General features: G+C 36.2%; 1 protein-coding gene and 1 pseudogene across 2 annotated transcripts; one reads left to right on the plus strand and one right to left on the minus strand.

Moving 5' to 3' along the window:
- Window positions 1-201: 201 nt before the first annotated feature.
- LOC146956961 (putative disease resistance protein RGA1) lies at window positions 202-4,514 on the plus strand. The gene is made up of 2 exons (XM_085733023.1): window positions 202-2,802; window positions 4,147-4,514. Exon 1 carries the CDS (start codon window positions 227-229, stop codon window positions 2,765-2,767), a length of 2,541 nt encoding a protein of 846 aa, XP_085589149.1. The 5' UTR covers window positions 202-226; the 3' UTR covers window positions 2,768-2,802; window positions 4,147-4,514.
- Window positions 4,515-4,908: 394 nt separating this feature from the next.
- LOC146956962 (subtilisin-like protease SBT3 pseudogene) lies at window positions 4,909-7,516 on the minus strand (annotated as a pseudogene). Its single transcript, XR_015021618.1, has one exon. The product of XR_015021618.1 is annotated as a subtilisin-like protease SBT3 pseudogene (transcript).
- Window positions 7,517-13,447: the final 5,931 nt, after the last annotated feature.

Raw genomic sequence — 13,447 nt, forward strand, 5'->3', positions numbered from 1 at the left:
TCATAACAATTGTACAAATATCATTTTTCAACAAAAATTGTGTGACATGCTACGGAGGTTATTTTGGTAATCTCAATGCAAGCTGGGTAGTAACTTTCATGCATTGATGATTGACCAACCAAACCGTGTGTGCACAATTTCTTAACCAAACCGTGTACATAATTTCTCTTCTTATATTATCTTCTCCAGATCTGATAAGTGAAATCCGTCATTCACATTTAAAAACATGGCTGAATCGCTCCTCTTCGGCCTTGCAGAGTCGTTCATTGCGAAACTAGCTTCTTGTGCTGTTAAAGAAGCTTCTCTTGCGCTGGGCGTCTACCAAGATTTGCAAGAAATTAGAGACACCATTTCATTCATCAAAGCAGTGCTGCTGGATGCTGAGAAAAAGCAGCATCAAAACCAGGAGCTTCGTGAATGGATGAGACAGATTAAGCGCATCTTCTCCAAAGCCGAAGACGTTATTGACGATTTTCAGTGCGAGGCACTACGGAAACAAGTCGTCGATACTTCCGGCAGTAAGAGAAAGAAGGTACGCCGTTTCTTATCAAGTTCTAATCCTCTTGTTTACCGCCTTAAAATGGCGCATCGTATCAAACATATCAAAGAGAGCTTCGATAAGGTTGCAAAAATTAGAGATAAATTTGGCCTTGACATCAAAGAGATTGATGATCGTGTTGTGCAAAGGCGGGAAACTCATTCCCATGTAAATGATTCTGATGTGATAGGAAGGGAACAAGATAAACAGAAAATTGTAGAGCTCTTATTCGATGATAGTGATGATAAAAGTCTATCTGTTGTTGCTATTGTGGGACTTGGAGGTATGGGAAAGACTACACTTGCAAAACTTGTGTTTAATGATAATAGTGTAGTTGACTCTTTTCCATTAAAGATGTGGATATGCGTCTCAGATGATTTTGATGTTAAGAATCTGCTTGTTAAGATTATTGAATCTGCTCCTGACCAAAATCATCAGGAGAACATTAAAAACTTTAGTTTGGAGCAACTGCAAAATCATCTTAGAAACATACTTGCTGGTCAAAAGTTCTTACTTGTATTGGACGATGTGTGGAATGAGAATCGTGTCAAATGGGAAGAATTGAGGGGTTTAATACCAGCAGGTGCTCAAGGAAGTAAAGTACTAGTGACTTCACGTAGCGACACAGTAGCTAAGATGATGGCCACTTACACTTACAATTTGCAAGGGCTTTCTAAAGAGGACTCATTGTCAGTATTTGTAAAATGGGCTTTTAAAGAGGGAGAAGAGAGAAAACATCCTGAACTAATGGAGATTGGAAAAGATATTGTGCCTAAATGTGGAGGGCTTCCTTTGGCCCTAAGGACATTGGGGAGTTCGCTGTTCTTAGAAGTTGATATACAAAAGTGGAAGTCTGTTAGGGACAATGAGATTTGGAATTTACCGCAAAAAGATGAGGACATTTTACCAGCTATCAAATTAAGTTATGATCAATTACCTTCTTATTTAAAACAATGTTTTGCTTGCTTCTCCCTCTTTGAAAAAGACTTCCATTTCAACAGTTTTCATACAATTGTACTCTGGGAGGCACTTGGTTTTCTTCAATCACCAAACCAGGGTGGCACTTTGAAAGAAATTGGCAATCAGTTTTTACAAGAGCTACGGTCAAGATCTTTTCTTCAAGATTTTATTGACTATGGCAGTGGTTGCAAATTCAAATTGCACGATCTAGTGCATGACCTTGCAATGTATGTTTCAAGAGACGAGTTTCAATTGTTGAACTCCCATAGTGACAATATATCTGAAAATGCCTTACATTTGTCATTTACTAAAAATTATTTGTTTGGAAAAACTCCACTTCCCAGAGGTTTGAGAACCATACTTTTCCCTGTCGGAGTCAACAACGAAGCTTTCTTGAATACTTTGGTGTCAAGGTGCACATGCTTGCGGGTTTTGCAAATAAATAATTCTGGATATGAGAGCTTGCCTCGCTCCATTGGTAAATTAAAACACTTGAGATATCTCAATCTTGAAGATAATGAAAAACTCAAGAGCCTCCCTGATTCAGTGTGCAAACTCCAAAATTTAATAAATTTGAACCTCAGTGGATGCATAAAGCTACAAAAATTGCCCAATGGAATAGGAAACTTAATCAGTCTACAACAACTACAAATAACCACATTGCAATCTAAGTTTCCAGACAATGAGATTGCGAAATTGACTTTTCTAGAAATATTAACGCTTGTTGATTGTGACAACTTGGAGTCATTGTTTGAAGGAATAGAAGAACTTCCTAGTCTTAAATTTTTGGAGATTGGTTCTTGTAAGAGTCTAAGGTCAGTGCCTCTTCATGTCATTCCAAACTTAGAGAGTTTGTCTATCGATGCCTGCTATAGGTTGAATTTGTCGATGGGCCATGACAACCAAACTGCCAAGTTAAGGTTAAAGTTATTGTATCTCGAATCTTTGCCAAAACTGATGGCTTTTCCTGAGTGGCTGCAAGGATGTGCAAACACATTACAGTCCTTGGTAATTGTTGATTGTGACCATCTCAAGGATCTTCCTGAGTGGCTGTCAACTATGATTTATCTCAAAACACTTTCAATCCAAGATTGTCCAACACTGCTTTCGCTCCCAGATGGTGTGCATCACCTCCCAGACCTTGAATATTTGAAAATTGAAGGTTGTCCTGAATTATGTAGAAGATACGAAACAAAAGTTGGACAGGATTGGTCCAAGATATCACACATCAAACAAGTTATTATTGAATCACCCGAGCTAGAAGATTAAATGGAATTCATGGGTATCAAAATCAAAATTTGAAGGTACTTATTTTCTCTTGTTTTTATTATCAATTATTGTTGAATGAGCCATCAACTTAGTCTATAAATTATCACTTTCTCTCTAATTTAATCCCTAAACTAATATTTGGTCAAAAAAAAAAAATCCCTAAACTAATATAGTCCTGAACATCTTAATTGCAAGGAATAATTTGACGGACTTATATACTTTACAAATTAATTATATTTACATGCTTTAGGGACTAAATTGAAGTGGAATTAATTGTTTGAAGATTAAATTGATGGTTTATTCAATTATTGTCTAGAAGATTGTCTTTTTTAAAATATAAGGAAGTGATTTTCTTATCTATATGCTTTAATGTTTATGTTTGTATAATAAATAAATAAATTCTAGCATTTAAACCCACCTGGGTTGGTCTGATGGTGTTGGCTTGGGACCCTGGAGTATGCTCCTCCTCAAGGTCTCAGGTTCAATTTTTCCCGGTACCAATTTAAGTGGGCTAGTTTAGCTTCTTAAAAAAAATAAAAATTCTAGCATTTAAAATATTTTCAATATCAACCGTTTATTCATATTTCATTCTATTTCCTTCATTCGAGCATGTATTGTTTGTGTTATTGTTGATATCCTGACAAAGTAATATAAGAATGAAAATAGAATATGATTTGTAAGAAAATTATATATATTTTCTATTTTGATAAAAGCACGGAAATAAAAAAAAATTATTATAGTATTAATTTTGACAAAAGCACGGAAATTAAAAAAATTTATTATAGTATTGATTTTGTTTGTAATTACTATTGTTTTTGCAATTATATCTTTTAAGAGAGATTTAGTTTATATTTTCAACATAATATTTATTGTTGATCGAAGAAAAATATGTAAAATAAATAAGGGTATGTTGGTAAAGAAATAATTAATGTAATTGAAAATAACGAAAGAGTCTTTTAAAAAGGGACAATTTTTTCCCAAAAAGATCTTATATTAATGACGGAGGTATTATTATTATTATTTTGCAAATTGCGATCTTTATAATTATATATTAACTAAGAGTAATCAATGTATATTTCTTTCAAGTATTTTACATGTTTACAAGTTTTATTATAAATTTTTTGTTATCTTAAATTTTAAAAAATTCACGTATCTCTGTACGTATTGTACTTGCAGTTATACTATGTTTCTGGGTTTCATAGGCGGTAGATAATGCATTCATCCCTCTTATGTAATCAAATTGAGTTTAAAATGGGCAACTAACTATAGTTTAAAATCATTTCCTTTTACTAATAAACTATATTAGATTTAAATCAGTAAACTATATTAGATTTAAATCAGTGAATGTCAAATTGACAATAGTTTATGGACTTTTGCAGATAATGGATTGCATGCGAGACAAAAACTGTGTGTTGTAGCTAGCTGGTGTATTAAATGATTTGCAAGAGTCGTGGGTTTGGAAATCCTTCACCTACCACAGAAAAAGGGTCTGGTTGCAAACTTGCAATGCAATGTCAATGTGATACCCCAAGCTTCACTGGTTGCTTCTGTTCTGCACTTTGCATCGCATGTTGGAATTTGGCCATCAACTTTGTGTTTTTTCTTGTTTGATGAATGTACTTTGAGTTTTACACACTTGTGTTTTGGATTGGATATTTTATTTTAGTTCAAAAAAATAAAAAACTTGAAAGACCTGCATAATTTGTACTACTTTTATTTCATTTGATCGATTTTAAGTATCTCTTTACTAGCCTGTCAATTCACTCATAATTTTTTTCAGATTTCATCACCACAATTACAATTGGGCGTGAATCCATTTGTTGTGGCATTCAAATTCATCCAAACATCAATTATAGTAATTCGATTATTAGAAATGTCTGACTTTAACTATAATTTTAATTTATTAAAAATTACACATGAAATATATTGGGATTGGTAGTGGAAATTTTTGAACATAAAGTGTATGAAAATTGAATTGGTTAAACTATATTTCCTAGAGTGACTACATATATTGGGATTGTATTTACCAAGCTACTATGAATGATGAATGATATGATACTATATTTATAAGTTTGTTTGTCCAAAAAAGACATCATAGAAATAATAAGCGAAGGAAACAAGATCCAGTGGCAAGACCCATGTTTTGTGCATAAAAACAACCAATCCAATTCATTGATACCAATGTTTTTGTCAACTAGCACCAATCCTTGTGAATGAGACAACCATCAATTTTATTAGTTATTTTTTGTAGTCCCAAAAAGGGGTACACTACAAAATGATGGTTAGAAGAAAAAACTAAAAACTTGAACAACACTCATACAAATGCACTTGGTGCTACTACAATAGGACTCCTAACATTATGTGCACCACCACCTTGTTCAACCCAAACAATGTCACCAAATAACACATTTAATTCCTTCTTATTCTTCCTCTTATACTTTACAACAAGAGAGTAACTTTGTTTCTCATTCTTAACACTAAATGATAGCTTCTCAGGAACCACAGTAACAACACAACCCTTTGGTTTTGTCACCTTCACATTGTAACTGGCAGCACCATCTCCAACATTTGTCACAGTCCTCACAAACTTCTGCTCAATTGACCTTGTTTTGTTAGCATACAAAGCAATAAAAGAAGGATAATTAAGATCGGACGAAGGGTTATCGCAATTATATTTTTTCGATCTTGTAATAGTCAATATTTGACTATGTGTATAACCAAAATCACATAGGAGATTAACATAGTCTTGTGGTGTAGCATCATATATTAAACCAGGATCCAATGCTTTGTTAGGATCAATCTGACCAGCTCCCATAGCAAGAGGCGAAGCGAATTGAGATGGATTACCATTATCCATAATCGGATTTTGCGTGTTATCAAATGGATTAGCTGTTGTAACTATTGCTGATCTTATAGCAGCCGAACTCCAATCAGGCTTTGCGGCCTTTAACAAAGCCGCAACGCCTGATACATGAGGACATGACATTGATGTACCTGAAAGTAAATTGTAATTATTCGATAAAAAAATGTTTGTTCCGATTCTAGCCGATGATATAGTCGGAGCAAAAGCAGCTAGAACATTGGAACCAGGTGCCATAATGTCAGGCTTTAAGATTCTTGGATAGCTTTTTGATGGACCTCTTGAACTGTAATAAGCAGCAGCTGGTGCTGGCTTTGTTCCAACAAATGTTTGTCGAAAATTGATGCTAGCAGTTGGAAATTCAACACTTTTTATGTACTTGATAAGTGCTTTTTTATCTTTTGGACTAATAACAATACTTGGAGAAAAAACTGTTCCTGTTTCAAGCAGTTTTGGATCTTCTGATATAAAAACAGCACCAACTACACCTGCTGAATTAATAGAATTGATTTGGCTAATAACTGAAACTGATTCCAATTCATCACAAACAATAATCCCTCTTGTTGCAGCTCCACTTAAAAGACTATATGAATTGCACGATGATAAAGTTTTGTTGTAAACAAGTTGAAGATTTTCTACTATAGCATTAGTAGCAGGAAACAAAGTCCAACCAACAATAGTTTCACCACTTCCCAGTTTCAAACTACCAAATGTGCGATCGATTGTACCAGCCGCAACGGTTATAACCCAAGGGATTCCATTGTGTAAAGTACTAAGATGTGGACCTTCATTTCCAGCAGAAGATGAAACAACCACATTTTTTTCCATTGCTGCAAATGAAGCTATTGCAACTGGATCTTCATAAAGTGGAACACTATTAAAACCTAATGAGATTGAGATAACATCAACATTATCATCAATAGCTTGTTCCATTCCTGCAAGAACATCAGAAGCTAGACGACCTTCGTCCCAAAGTACTTTATACATTGCAATTCTAGCTTTTGGTGCAATACCTCTAGCCACACCTTTTGCATAACCAAAGAAAGACGCATCGTTGACATAGTTTCCGGCTGCCGTTGATGATGTGTGACTGCCATGTCCTTGTGTGTCTCTAGCTGAGTTCATACTGATTTTGACATTTGGTTTTGATGCAATCACACCTTTGTTAAAATATCTAGCTCCAATTAGCTTCAAGTTACACATAGAAGTGTTGAAATCTTGTCCTGCTTGACATTTTCCTTTCCATTTTGTTGGAATGTTTTTCGACATGCCATCGTCTTTAAAGCTTTCACTTTCAGGCCAAACACCAGAGTCAATAACACCAACAATAACATTTTCTCCTAAATTTGATGCATTCCATAACCCTTTGGAAGGGTCCAATGAAAGAAACTCAAAAGTGTGTGTTGTGTCTATTGTTGCTGTTCTGTCAGGGTAAGCTGTGACAAAACCATGAGATTTTTTGACGTTGTCTAACTCATTTGGTGATAAGACTGCACTGAAACCATGCATGGCATGATTGTAAGTGTACACCAATTTCTTTGATGAATGAACATGATCATCACTTTGTGTTGTTGTGGAATGAAGGGTGGATTCATACCAATTATGATGGCTTGTGAAAACTTGAGGCATGAGAGATTTGTCCATGTGGACTATGTAGGTGGAGGTTTCATCTTTGGCTTGGAGAGGGAGTAAAAGAAAAGGAGTAATAATTAGCAACACTAATGGAAGCGAAACATTCAAGGTAGGCTCCATCATGCAGCTAAACAGGAAAAATTGCTTTGGTTTTGAAATACAAGCAGCTTAGTGATTTATATAGAAAAATGTTTCATGGACACCCCTTTTACACACACCTGCGACACGTGGTTAATCATATACAAAAATATAGTTAATTCAGTTGGATATATATTTAATTCAACTTACGTTGAAAATTGTGGTTAAATTTCATGTAGCTTAGTTAACCATAATTTTAGTTGTGAATTGAATTAACCGTCTACTCTAGTGATTCAACCACATTTTTTAACATGATTTTTTTTTGAAGAAGCTAAAATAAAATAAATTACTGTAGACTGGAAATTTCAGCACAAGAAGTGCAAAAACCCCAACTGAAAGAGTATCAAATTACAACCACATAACAAAGGGTAACAAAATAACAAGATCAAATGACAAAACCCCCCATTACAGATAAATACCCAGACAAGGTAAAGGGTTCAACCACCACAAATGATAGGAAAAAGCAAAGCTAGGACGGTTCGCTTTCAGCCACCAGTATGATTGAAGTTTAATTTTATCTAGTAATTGATGTAACGGGACCTCTTTTTGATGAAAGACCCGGGCGTTTCTTTCTATCCAAATTACCCACACACAAGAAAGCCATATGAGATTAAAAGTTGAGCGGTTGCTTTTGGAAAACCCGCCTAAGGTGCCAAATTGATACAAATGATCTGACACATGTTCAGGAAACACTATGTGGTACTTGAGCCAGTGAGAAATACCATACCACAGTTTACCAAAAAAATCACTAGAGAAGAACAAGTGTTTTGCGTCTTCCATCATGCCACATCCACCCACTCAAAGTTGAGCATTTGGTTGTAAAATTTGTTTTTTTAACTAAATTGTCTGTTGTTGGCAACCTATTACGCATCAGACGCCAAGCAAAGAGACTGACTTTTAAAGGCACTTCCTTATTCCAAATTTCAGTTATGTGATCAGCTATCAAATTGTTGTTTGTTGATGACAACAAGTGGTTATAAGCACTTGTAACATTATATTTGTTGGATGCATGTAAATGCCAAATCCACCTGTCAGAATGAGTAGGCTGCAAAATAAAATTAGATAAAAAATAACAACACTCCCGCACTTTCTCCTCCTCCCAAGCTAACAAGCGACGCCGCCACTTCCAAGCTTCGCCCTCCTCCCCCCACCCAAGCGAATACATTTCAGCCACCGTAGCCATTTTGTTAGTAGCAAGATCAAAAAGGCGGCTAAAACTATTTTTTAAAACCATACCATCAATCCAAGGATCCCACCAAAATAAAGTTTGTGTACCATCTCTTACCTCCCGCCCAACATTAGTATCAAATCATCGACCACCTCCCACACCAGCCCCATTTTTAATATTAATCAAATTATTCCACCAAACAGAGTTAAATCGCCCCTCCTCGGCGATTATTCCTCCTACCTCCCCGTATCGAGATGCTAAAACTCTATACCACAAACTCCTATTATCAACCCTCATCCGCCAACACCATTTAGCAAGTAATGCCAAATTAAACTCCCTTATCCTCCGCACCCCCAAACCTCCGTTCTCTTCTTTGGAACAAATAGTGTCCCAGTTAATCCAAGAAATTTTCCTAACCTCCTCACATCCCCAAAAAAAAACAATTAAAAATAGATTCAAAAGAGGAAATGATACCTTGATGTAGTAATTTTTCATCAAACAAAGTAAGTATTTTAATATCGTCTCCACAGGGAGTTGCGTATATCATAAGCATTTTCACAATAGTTCACATTAAGGGTTTGGATATAAATTGTTTGTTTGTAAAACTATGTTCCTAAACGACATAAAAGTAAAAACGAGATGAGATCGAACTATTTCGCTTGCGGTATAAGATAACGAGCAAGCATAACAGCAGCAATCTCTTGATCGATTAACAGACTCTAGCTTTATAACCAATATTATCACAATCATTTCTACAACATCCTTCGTGTCCAAAGCGATATCATTATTTCTAAATTATCGTTTAAACATTCATGTCCAAATCCCTTAAACAATAACAAAGTCGATCGGATAACTTAATCGACCGTGTCCAGCCTGATTAAGTATCCGAAAGCATTAAATTCTTGATTAAAAGCAATTATCAAAGGTTTACAAACTTGTCAAGAGTGATATAACTTAAGATAGTTTGTTATTCTAGTTCTAGATTCAAGAGTTCGTGTCCAAATCATCTTGAATCTCTTTGAAAGCATTAAACATAAGAATAACAACAATATTGAATCATTAAGCTAGAACCTTATACATTAAAAGATCAAAAGATTACATAATAGCTTGTTTGATTACCTCAATACTACAAGTAGATGATAGCTACACATAGACATGTAAACTATGCAAGAGATGAAGAAAGATGAAGATTCCATGTCAAGATCCTTCGTGTCCAAAGCGATCTTGAATTGAATCTACTCCTAAACCAATTGCTTTGTGTTTCTCTCTTTGAAATAGCTCTAACGTCTCTCTAGAATGTATGAAAATCTCAATGGAATAGTGAATACCTAAAAGAGAGGTAAAAATGCTATTTAAATGGCCTGTGTTTTTGCACCTGCGCTAATAGCGCAACTCACGCTAATAGCGTGGTAAGGCGGCCTATAATCTGGCCAATAGGAGTGTGCCACGTTGGCCTTGCCCTGCTGCTACGCTCCAGCCACGCCATTAGCGTAGCTCTCTGGAGTATTTACGCTAATAGCGTATATTACGCCAATAGCGTAATTCTTCATGGTCTGCTACGCTCCAGGTACGCTTATGGCGTATCTCTCTGACCTTGGCCATTTCTTCATCACGCTAATAGCGTAGGACACGCTAATAGCGTGGGACCTTGAACTTTGACGTTTCTTGCTCCTTGCTTGTATTTTCCTGCACAAAAAGGGTAGAATAAGGCTCAAAAGCATAAATGACATATTTACACAATAATTGGAGTTTTCCATAAAGAATCTTGCAAAACAAGTCACTAAAATGCCTAAACTCCCATATGAAATATATCACTTTTAAACACTTATCAAACTCTCCCCAACTTGGCTTTTTGTTTGTCCTCAAACAAATCAATTAAAAAGGAAACTAACAAGGCTTTGGACAAGGTTTTCAACATGGTGTCAAACAATTCAAAACAAAAATAAACAATGGTGATTCAAATATGAACGCGTGGACAAGCATGAAGTCCTCCGCTACTCTAGGTTCAAACTAAGAATGCGAAAAATGTCCTAAGCACAAACTATACATCATAAACTTCAAAACATAAACATATCTATCTATGAACCACACCTAACACACTTCTTTGAAAGTAAATGCAATATAATGATAACAATGAATGAGGTAATGAACACACATCCAACAATCATGCTAACATCCTATTTAAGTTAGGTGTCCATCCAAATATTGTCTCAAAAAGCATAAAAGCATGGATCAAAAGGTCTTGCAAGGGTTATAACTTGGCCGGGCTACAAAAGAAATGTCATATGTGGGACAATTGATCAGAAAGCCTATCAAAGAGGAACATTTTTTTTGTATCACAACTTGAAATCCATATACTTCCCTACCAAGAATTAAAACCTTTGGTGATTAACAATCAAACTTATAACCTTGACAACTTATTCTATTTTTGATTTTTCTCTTTCTTTTTCTTTTCTTTTCTTTTCTTTTTACAATTTTTTTTTTCTTTGATTCAATGTTGTCAGGTTATTTTACAACTTCACCATAACTTAACATATAATGCCTCCTTTTCCTCCCCAACTTGAATACAACAAAACTCTAATTGAATGTTCCCCTATCCTAAGGCAAGGGACAAAGTACAAAAAGGTTAAGGGTTCAACAAAGTAAAATTATCAAAGTCCTATAAGATTCAACCATGAACTATTAACTATTTTGAAAAATTTCAGGCAAATTCAACAAGCATTGTGCTTATGAATATTGACAGTTCATGTTTGAGGACTTGATTCATTTGGCTCAGATTGGGGTATCGGATACTCGCTCTTCTCACAGGTAGGCTTTATGTGGTCAAGTAGGTTACTCTCAATTCAAAAAGTGCCTTGATCCTTTCCATGCTTTCAAACAATTCAAAATAATTATCAGATTTAACATAACTAAAACAAGTTAGACGATGATTATCGGTCTCCAACATATATACAACAGATTGAAGCTACCTCACATTTAGGTTAAGTACTAAGTGGTTCAAAGATATTTATGTTTATGAAAAGACTTACATGATATATATTTTGTGCAAAGTACGTACAAGTTTCAAATTCTTATTAAAAACCTAGAATAACAGGAAACCAATACCTTGGCCTTACGCTTTCTCACAAGTAATATCATTATCACTCACCTGCTTTTGCTCAAACATGGCTCCATGGAGCACTTTAAAATTTATTGTTCATGAGCAATTTTCTTTTGAGAGACACAAGCAAGATGTAAACAAAAAAAATTCATCCAAAGCATAAGTTATTAAACCAAAAAGCTAAGTTATTAAACCAAATATAAAGTAACAAAGTAACAAATCAAGCACTAAAACCACAATGCTTGAAGAGTACAAAATACAACCAAATAAACAACTGTTCCAACATGAAATAAAAACAAAGAGTTAGAAAGCAAAAAGAAAAACATCACTAAAAACCCAAAATATCACTGATCATCCTCTCTAGCATCATCCATATCAAGATCCTGGTACACATCATCATCACCCACAACTCCAGCATCATCAGGTGTCGCCTCATCATCAACAGCATCAGCCACCCCCACATAAGGATTTGGCCTGCCCTCAGGCCAATGAACATAAGCCTGGTACTGCTCAGGAGTCATAACCGGGTACTCAGCATTTCCCGGATGCATGTGAGCATTGTAGAGGTCCTGGTGTATGCCCATGTTGCTCCTCCAAATTGCCTCATTCTGATCCATTAAGAAGCTGTTCTGGTCCCTCACGTACTGGTTATGCATCTGCTGCTCCAGCATAAAGGTCTGCAAACCTGAAAAATCAAAAGAACCAGCACCCTCAGATGGGCCACCTTCATCATCAGAGAAATGGTATTGGGCTGCCCTCTGCTCTGATTTCTCCCAGGTGCGAATATGAGTGTCAGTAATGGCCCCTTCAATATCTTCATCATAGGGTCCAGAAATGGGCACTCCATTAGCCTTAAGCAATCCCATAATCAAACCCGGGTAGAACAATGCCACCTTCTTAGCACCTGTGGCAACTTTCAAAGCCACAGCCTTCATCTCATTGGCTATGATGCGAGCAATATCAACAGGCACTTCTTTCATAATGCACCAGATGAGTGGTAGAACGGCTTTTGGGGCATCGGATGTATGGGCTCTAGGAAGGGCATTGTGGACAAGGAATTGGAAAACTAAGCGGGCAGTAGCGGTCATCTCCTTGGTAAGTGCATGCCTAATCTCTCCCTTGTCATTCTTGACAAAGTGCCTACCCTTGTTCATGATATCACGCTCAATTTGCTGAAATTTCCAATTTCCTTGAGCGTTTCTCTTAGCATAGGTACACAAGGTGGGCATTGTGGGGTCCTCAGATGGCTCAAGGTTTAAGGCATTTTCAAGGAAATCATTGATTGCATCCCTATCAAATGGGATTTGCTTTCCTCGGACATAAGAAGTCCAAGAGAAAGTCTCAGCAAAGGTAGCGGGTGAGGCATCAGGGACAGCATTACAATAGAACTCCCTGATTAGGTCGGTGTTAATCTCAGTTGCGGGCACAAGGATTTTGGTCCATTTGCGACCAGTGAAAATGTGGAGCATATCAGCATGCTCACCACTAGGGTGAATGTCAAAGGTTTTCTCGTGCCAGGTTTTGTACTGTGCCATCTTCTTAAACCTGGCAGAGTGGGCAGGGGTGGGGAAACGGTTTGGGATTGCAGGTGCAGCAGAGGTAGAGGCACCTTTGCCTCTAGGACGTTTAGTCCCGGTAGTTTTTTCAACATTTTTCGGTGCCATCTGCAACAAAACCAGGAAACACCAACATATTGCATAGAAAATATTAGCACAAAGTAGAATTGGTTATTTAAAAACATCAAAAATTTTGAAAATCTGGGCAAGTATGAAGATCTACGCT

This window comes from Medicago sativa, chromosome 1 (genome assembly GCF_051527215.1).
Source record: "Medicago sativa cultivar Bolivia chromosome 1, Bolivia_mono, whole genome shotgun sequence".
In the NCBI taxonomy this organism is placed as follows: Eukaryota; Viridiplantae; Streptophyta; class Magnoliopsida; order Fabales; family Fabaceae; genus Medicago; species Medicago sativa.

Coding starts and splice junctions, on each gene's coding strand:
- LOC146956961 (XM_085733023.1), top strand. CDS start 227: ATGGCTGAATCGCTCCTCTTCGGCCTTGCAGAGTCGTTCATTGCGAAA.